Genomic DNA, 7,227 nt, shown 5'->3' with positions numbered 1-7,227 from the left:
AGTGCTGCTGGAGGCTTGCGCTTCCGGATCCTGCGAGGGGTCTGGCGCCCCAGGGGTTGGTGGGAGGACCCTGGGATTGGGAGAAATGGGGATAAATGGGTGACTGGACTCAGGACCTCTGGGTGGTAGAGATGCGCGGGAGTCCTAGGGATGTCAGGCAGCAGGAATCTCGGGGCTCTTGCTAGGATAAGACACTCTCCTGCCCAGGGAGAGGTCAGAGGGGATCAGAAGGGCTGGGGGAACCCTAAGGAGGTCTGTGGCCCAGGGGGCCAGCTGCTTGGCTCAAGGATCGCTGTGGGGCTATCTATCGGGGTGACAGTCCCGGCTGTGTCCTCCCCCAGAGTGGCCCTGTCCAGATCATGGACCCTGAGGTGTCTTTGCTGCTGCGGTGCCCCCCAGGTGGGCTGCCAGAGGAGCAGGTACGGGCTGAGCTAAGCCCAGACCATGACCGCCGCCCACTGCCAGGAGGGGACGAGGCCATCGCTGCCATCTGGGAGAGCCGGCTACAGGCTCAGCCCTGGCTCTTTGACGCCCCCAAATTCCGTCTGCACTCTGCCATCTTGACTCCCACTGGCTCACAGGGACCACAACTGCTCCTGCGCCTGGGCCTGACTTCCTACCGAGACTTCCTGGGCACTAACTGGGCTGGCTCGGCGGGGCGGCTGCAACAGCAGGGGGCCACTGACTGGGGTGACAAGCAAGCCTACCTGGCAGACCCGCTGGGGGTTGGCGCCATGCTGATCACAGCAGATGACTTCTTTGTCTTCCTTCATCGCTCTCGGCAGGTGGCCGAGGCACCTGGGCTGGTGGATGTGCCTGGGGGGCACCCTGAGCCTCAGGTGAGATGCCAGGCTGGGTGCAAAGGCACAAAGACACAAAAGGCTTTGTTTTCCTCATCCCTTAAGGGGGGAGGGTGGCCTGGTGCTTATCTGGGTGGGAAACTAGGGGATGGTGGGGGGCGTGGGGTGAGGGGTGGGGAACAGAGGACTAGCTGGATCTCTGGTTGTCCATATGGAAATGTGGGCCTGGGTCAGGGGATCACCAAGACTCTTTCTCTGTGCATAGCCAGGCCCTAAGGGCCAGCAAATATGGGGGAGGCAGGGAGGGAAGAGATGGAGAACAGGGGCTGAGCCTGACCTCTCCCAGGCCGTGTGCCCTGGTGACAGTCCCCTGCACGAGAACCTCCCTGGGGAGCTGGTGGTGCATGAGCTCTTCTCCAGCGTCCTCCAGGAGATCTGTGATGAGGTGAGTGTGGGGTGGCCCAGACAGGTGGGCAAGAAGGGAGGGGGTAGAACATGCCAGAATTCCCCCAGGTATGGGCTGGCAGGAGGGTCTGCAGGCATCTGGCCTTGGGGGAAGAGCTTAGCTTTGCAGTTAGGCACAAGTGGAGTGGAATTCTAGCCCTCGTATCTGTGTGCCTCAAGCTCCTCTTCTTTAAAATGGGAACAAGAGGGGCACTTGGGTGGCTTAGTTGGTTAAGCCTCTGCCTTTGGCTCAGGTCATGATCCCAGGGTTCTGGGATCGAGCCCTGTGTTGGGCTCCCTGTCCAGTGGGGAATCTGCTTCTCCCTCCGTCCCTCTGCCGTTCTTGTGCTCTCACTCTCTCTCAAGTAAATAAAACCTTTAAAATTTTTTTTTAAAAAACGGGAAAAAAAGGAACAATGACAAATGTCTTGCTTACTCCACTCCCCCACCCCACCCCACCCCTGCGCCGTGTGTTGAAAAGAGGAGTTAATGAGAGTCCCAGTTACTCCTGACTTCCCTTGGGTGACTCTGGGCAAACTGTTTAGTTTCTTGAGTTCTCCTTTCCCATCTGTAATATGAACTTGCCTAAGATCTGACATTTTGTGATTCTGGGCACTTGAACTACTAACTGTAAAATGCTGTACAAGGATAATGTTCTTCATTGAGACGGGCAGGGATGTGGGCAGTGGTCATTGACCGGTGGACGACCTGTCCCAGGTGAACGTGCCACTGTCCGCTCTGAGTCGGCCACTGCTGTTGGGTATCGCCCGCAATGAGACCAGCGCCGGCCGCGCCAGTGCTGAGTTCTACGTCCAGTGAGTGGACTCCGGGGTACAGGTTTCTGGGGTAGGTGGGTGGTCCAGGGGAATGGCTGAGGCAGCTGGGGTTTCCCAGGGACCCTCCAGGGACTGGACACTCCCCAAGCCACTCTCCTGTCCTTTTCCAGGTGCAGCCTGACTTCTGAGCAGGTGAAGAAGTACTACATGGGTGGGGGAGCTGAGGCCCACGAGTCTACGGGGATCATCTTTGTGGAGACACAGGTGTGAAATGGCAAAGTGTGTCCTGCTTGGACAAAGAGCTGGTGTTGGGCTTGGCACAGGCCAGGTGATACATGTCTGTCTCCCCGGGGCTGGGTCAGATGGGGCTGCAAAATCTCTTAGAGCTTTCCTCCAGAGCCACAAGGCCTCTTTGGGGATGCCCTCAGTCCAAGAGAGGGCCAGGAACCTCTTCAGCCTCCTTAACATGTCTCCCTAGAGACGGTGAAGTGCAGAGGGTTCTGAGGCTTAGGAACGCTGGGGCACAGCTCCTGCAAGAGACCTGAGGGCTGGATGTTGGGGGTCTTACTCTCTCCCCACAGAGGGTACAGAGGTTGCAGGAAACCAAAATGTGGACTGAGCTCTGCCCGTCGGCTAAAGGTGCCATCTTCCTCTACAACCAAGTCCAGGGAAGTCCCACCTGAGTCGCCCGAGGGTCCTCAACCCTAGCACGACTTGGAAGACAATAAAGGGCTTTATTCTTGGATTCCATTGGCATCTGCTGTTTCTGTGAGACAGAGATGGACCGCTGGGAGAGACCTGGGTGGCTGCGAGGCAGGAGGAGCGTTGGGAAACAACAAAAACCCAGCCTCCGTTCTCCCTCTGCAAACTAGAATGAGGACGAAGCCCCTTGCCAGGCCGTGGTGAGGGTCCGAGCCTCCTATGGGGTGGAAGTTGCTTTACGAAAGCTGTCTTGCTGCAGAGCAGAGTAACAGCCACATTCCTGCGACAGAGCAACGGAAGCGGGGTCGAAGGCCTCAGCGAGGGCAGGCAGCGTCCCTTCCGCTTCGCCAACCGGCGCCCGTTGTCTTTCCGCAGGTCCGCGGGCCTCGACCTCGTTGGGTGGACCCGAGGCGCCAAAAGCCAATGGGTGTGCGGGGTGTGGCCTTTGACGTACGTCCGGACCTTCGGGTTCTGTGGGCGGGGCATCGGTGTCTAAGCCAATGAGAACGCGGGGGCGGGGTCCGCATAGGGGCAGGAATAGGAAGCCGCGGAATCTGTGAGCGCTGCGGGGGCGGGGCGGGCCCCTCCTTCACCCGCCCACCCCAAGGCTCCCAGGGTGGGGAGGGGGTCCCCGGCGTCCGGGACAGCTGGTCCCGGACACCGAGGCCAGTGTGGGGACGGGCTCCGGACGCCCCGGTCAGAGGCAGGGGCAGGTCCAGTACACCGGGGTCTGGTCCTGAGGAAAGGAGGCCCCGCCGCCCCTGGGTTCCCCGAGGCAGCTTCAGTTTGCCTTCGCAAGTAAACGGGGCCAGGCCCTTCCCTTTGGCCCCGGAGTGCTTGAAGTGTCCCATCCTGGTCCCGATGCACTCTTCTTTGTGGCCTCCTTTCACCAGCCGCCGGCCTGTCGCCATGCTGTCCCTGTGCCTGTGCCGGTCGTGGCACCGCAGCCCTGCCACCCGGCTCTTCTCAGCGGCCTCCGGGCAGCGGTGAGTCGGGGGCAGGGGGCAGGCCCCCATCATTCAGTGGGTTTTCGTTGAGGAGGGCCTGCCCAGCTCCAGGCCTGGACCCAGGCACTATGATAGTTGTGATCTCTGTACTCTGTGTCAGGTGCCTTACAGGCTAGTTTCAGGTAACCCTCACCTTCACGACTGAGGACACGAGATCAAAGATTAAGGGATGACCCCCAAGTCATACAGCGAGTTAAGTGGAAGAAGTAGAGTTTGAGTCCAAGCCAAACTCAGTGTCTTTTCGTGACTGCAGTGGTGGTCAAGCACCACTGTGCAACTCGGTGGGCGGGGGTGGGGTGGGGTGGGGGTGTGGCTTAAAATATGCAGCTTCCCGGGCCTGGTTCTGGAGAGTCTGATGCTCAGGAATGAAGTGGGGCTCAGGAATCTGGTTTTGGGGTTTTTTGCCTTTTTTTTTTTTAGATTTTTATTTATTTATTTGACAGAGAGAGATCACAAGTAGACGGAGAGGCAGGCAGAGAGAGAGAGAGAGAGAGGGAAGCAGGCTCTCTGCTGAGCAGAGAGCCCGTTGCGGGACTCGATCCCAGGACCCTGAGATCATGACCTGAGCCGAAGGCAGCGGCTTAACCCACTGAGCCACCCAGGCGCCCTGCTTTTGTTTTTTAAACAAGCTTTCTGGGTGTTTACGCAAGGGGTCTGAGGGCTACACACTGAGATGTTCTGATCTGCACCATACCTGAAATGCTCAAAAAGGGAGGGATGATTTGCAGGTGGAGCTCCCTTGGCCTCAGCTTCCTTACATCCTGGTTCCTTCCTTCCTTTCTTTTTCTTTCTGTTTTTCTTTTCCTTCCTTCTTTCCTTCCTTTCTCCTCTTTCTTTCTTCTGTCCTTTCTTCTTTTTCTTTCTTTTCCTGTTTGTCTTTCTTTCTCTTTCTTCCTTTTTCTTTCTCTCTCTCTTTCCTTCCTTCTTCCTCTTTCTTTTTTTTTTAACCTCCTGGTTTCTGAGTTGAGGAGTGCGGTGGGGGGGGGGGCTCGGAGGGGGAAGGAAGGAATATCCTCTGTGTTTCTACAGCCCCTGCAGTTTCTGGCCTATCTCCACAGGTCTGGCCCCAGGAACTACTATGAACTGTTAGGGGTGCATCCTGGTGCCAGCACTGAAGAAGTTAAACGAGCTTTCTTCTCCAAGTCCAAAGAGGTACCAGTGGTCCTAGGTGGGGAGGAGGGACAGTCAGTCTGAGCTGGATAAGGTACATTTCAGATTCCCGGGAGAGGAGTTGAGTGGCTCAGTCTGGATGGTGCCACATCCCTCAGCGTGCAGAGAGTGGGAGTTGCTCCCAGGGCAGAGGTCTGGCCAGTTGGGAGGAAAGGTTGGGGGCAGGCGACAAGGATTCTGTGTGATGGGCTGGACGTGGTTCTTTTGAACTGCCTGCTCTTGAGAAAGCCTGGACCAGGGCATATAGTGAGAGCCAGGCAGCAGGTGGGGAGGGCTTGAACAGGGGTGGGGGACAGGAGTCTGTGCTTCCTGACTCTCTGGCCTTCTAGAAGGGTGGGCAGCCCTGAGAGGGAGGATTACTGGCCAAGCAGGGCCTCTGGGGATGGTTTGAGCCTTTGAGGGTGGGCGTTACTGGGCTGGGTTCTGTGAAGGGACATGGAAAGAGAGCTGACGGGAGTCCTGTCCCACCCCAGCTGCACCCCGACCGGGACCCTGGGAATCCAGCCCTGCATAGCCGCTTTGTGGAGCTCAGCGAAGCATATCAAGTGCTCAGCAGAGAACAGAGCCGCCGAAGCTACGATCACCAGCTGTCCTCCGCAAGTCCTCCAAAGCCTCCAGCAACCGCGGCCCATGCCAGGTCTGCTCATCAGGCACACAAGTATCAGGCACACAGGTACAGTCGTCCTGCCCCTTGCTTGCCGCACAACCCCCAAGTCTCCTAGGGAGCCTCATTCCACACTTCCTTTCTCCTCCCTCCCAGCGGCTCCTGGGAACCCCCCAATGCCCAGTATTGGGCCCAGTTTCCTGGTGTGAGGCCTCGGGGACCAGAGTCGAGGAAGCAGCAGCACAAACAGAACCAGCGGGTTCTAGGGTACTGCCTCCTGATCATGCTGGCGGGCATGGGCCTGCACTTTGTCGCCTTCAGGTGCCTCCCTGCCTTCCCCCTGGGCAGAGGGCGGAGGATGGGGGGAGCCCAGTGTGGCCAGTCATACATCCACACCGCCTCTGGGGCCTGCACTTTTGTGTCTCTCCAGCTAAGAATGACACGAAGTAGGTCTCCTGAGCATCATCTCCTGGGCAAAGGCTGCTCTGCTTCCACTAAAGGCTAATGTCATTTTCAGTTTTTTTGGCATTTGAAGGTAATTCTTTGGTGCTGCTGCCAGGGCGTGCTGGAGTCAAGCAAGATCCCGCACAAGAAGGAAATATGTTGTAACTGGGCCTCACTGGCAACTGTCCTCACTTGTTGGGCAATCGGCTGTCTCCCTGCCACTCTTTTATGCATGCCGTGGGTACCGAGGTTCTACAACAAAGATATCTAAGGGCTGATGCCCACAGCCAGCAGCCTGCCTAGCTCAGTGGCGGAGTGACATGTACACCCTTTCTAGTCTCTTGCGAGGAGGAACACCCTGATGTTCGGAGCTGTTGTCACCCCCTTCAACAGGGCAGCCAGGGACCTGGGTCACCAGTGGACCCTGGATAAGCCGCGGCCCTTCTGGGCCCCTCTCCCCACCTAGCACAGGCAGTTGGCCTGAGGTCCTCATGAATGAGGAGACCCTAGAACGGCCTGGATGGCGTGGGGGTGGATTTGGGGGGTCGCAGGGATTGGGGTTAATTGTAACCCCCTTGCAGGAAGCTGGAGCAGATACACCGGAGCTTCATGGATGAAAAGGACCGGGTCATCACAGCCATCTACAATGACACACGGGCGCGGGCCAGGTCTGTCCCAGTCCGTCCTGCCCTCTCCCTTCACTGTCCTGGCACCAGCCTCTGGGATACTCTGTCCTGACCACCCAGGTGCTCTCCCCTGCAGGGCCAACAGAGCCAGGCTCCAGGAGAAACTGCAGGGGCAGCAGCTGCAGGCCCCACCTGGAGGCCCAGGGATCACGCCTCCCGACACAGGCACCCGGCCGTGAGCGGCTCACTTGGACGCGGGCTGCCGGTTGTTCCCTCCTTGCTACCCCGCGGGACTTGCCACCCCTCGAAACGCGGGCAATAAAGTGCTTCTCAGAGCTCGAGTCCTGCTCCTTGCTTCAGGCCCAGCGGCCCCCTCCCGGGGCCTCGCCGGGAGAACCGCACCCCGCCCTCCGGGTCCTGGCGGCGGCGACCCGGGAGCCCGGCCCCCTGGGCGGCGCGTCCCCTTTCCCCTGCTGCGGCAGGAGGGGGGTGTGTGGAGGGGGCGGGTCCCCGCGGCGGCCTCGCCCCCCCCTCCCCCGCCCCGCCCCCGCCCCGCGGCCCGGTGGGGAGCGCGTGTCTGGGTCACATGAGCCGCCCGCCCGCCAGCCCGGGCCCGGCCCCCCGCCGCCCCCGCCGTCCCCGCCGTCCCCGCCG

The 7,227-nt window shown here is 59.3% G+C and overlaps 2 protein-coding genes across 4 annotated transcripts; both read left to right on the top strand.

Moving 5' to 3' along the window:
• Positions 1-220: 220 nt before the first annotated feature.
• Positions 221-2,765, top strand: LOC111150142 (nudix hydrolase 22). Of its 2 annotated transcripts, XM_022507524.1 has the most exons (5): positions 221-839; positions 1,147-1,245; positions 1,962-2,059; positions 2,191-2,284; positions 2,602-2,765. In XM_022507524.1, exons 1-5 carry the CDS (start codon positions 360-362, stop codon positions 2,701-2,703), a joined length of 873 nt encoding a protein of 290 aa, XP_022363232.1. In that variant the 5' UTR covers positions 221-359; the 3' UTR covers positions 2,704-2,765. The 2 variants fall into 2 exon arrangements, with proteins under 2 accessions (XP_022363232.1, XP_022363233.1); XM_022507525.1 differs by lacking the exon at positions 1,147-1,245 and having other exon boundaries at positions 345-839.
• A 128-nt stretch (positions 2,766-2,893) lies between these two features.
• Positions 2,894-6,914, top strand: LOC111150143 (DnaJ heat shock protein family (Hsp40) member C4). 2 transcript variants are annotated; one of them, XM_022507526.1, is made up of 8 exons: positions 2,894-2,922; positions 3,098-3,172; positions 3,616-3,708; positions 4,788-4,881; positions 5,373-5,557; positions 5,660-5,824; positions 6,529-6,615; positions 6,710-6,914. In XM_022507526.1, the coding sequence occupies exons 1-8, from the start codon at positions 2,894-2,896 to the stop codon at positions 6,810-6,812; spliced, it is 831 nt and encodes a 276-aa protein (XP_022363234.1). In that variant the 3' UTR covers positions 6,813-6,914. The 2 variants fall into 2 exon arrangements, with proteins under 2 accessions (XP_022363234.1, XP_022363235.1); XM_022507527.1 differs by lacking the exons at positions 2,894-2,922; positions 3,098-3,172 and having other exon boundaries at positions 3,215-3,708; positions 5,373-5,572.
• The last annotated feature ends 313 nt before the right edge of the window (positions 6,915-7,227 follow it).

The sequence above is a fragment of the Enhydra lutris genome, unplaced genomic scaffold (assembly GCF_002288905.1).
Source record: "Enhydra lutris kenyoni isolate GAN:26980312 unplaced genomic scaffold, ASM228890v2 scaffoldscaffold22, whole genome shotgun sequence".
In the NCBI taxonomy this organism is placed as follows: Eukaryota; Metazoa; Chordata; class Mammalia; order Carnivora; family Mustelidae; genus Enhydra; species Enhydra lutris.
This window is presented reverse-complemented; position numbering and strand designations above follow the sequence as displayed.

Excerpts from the sequence above, each read along its gene's own strand:
- LOC111150142 (XM_022507524.1), top strand. The coding sequence starts at position 360 with ATGGACCCTGAGGTGTCTTTGCTGCTGCGGTGCCCCCCAGGTGGGCTG. Across the intron at positions 2,060-2,190 it reads AGTGCTGAGTTCTACGTCCA|GTGCAGCCTGACTTCTGAGC; the intron begins GTGAGTGGACTC and ends GTCCTTTTCCAG. Across the intron at positions 2,285-2,601 it reads TCATCTTTGTGGAGACACAG|AGGGTACAGAGGTTGCAGGA; the intron begins GTGTGAAATGGC and ends CTCTCCCCACAG.
- LOC111150143 (XM_022507526.1), top strand. The coding sequence starts at position 2,894 with ATGAGGACGAAGCCCCTTGCCAGGCCGTG. Across the intron at positions 3,173-3,615 it reads TGCGGGGTGTGGCCTTTGAC|CCGCCGGCCTGTCGCCATGC; the intron begins GTACGTCCGGAC and ends TCCTTTCACCAG. Across the intron at positions 5,558-5,659 it reads TCTGCTCATCAGGCACACAA|CGGCTCCTGGGAACCCCCCA; the intron begins GTATCAGGCACA and ends CCTCCCTCCCAG.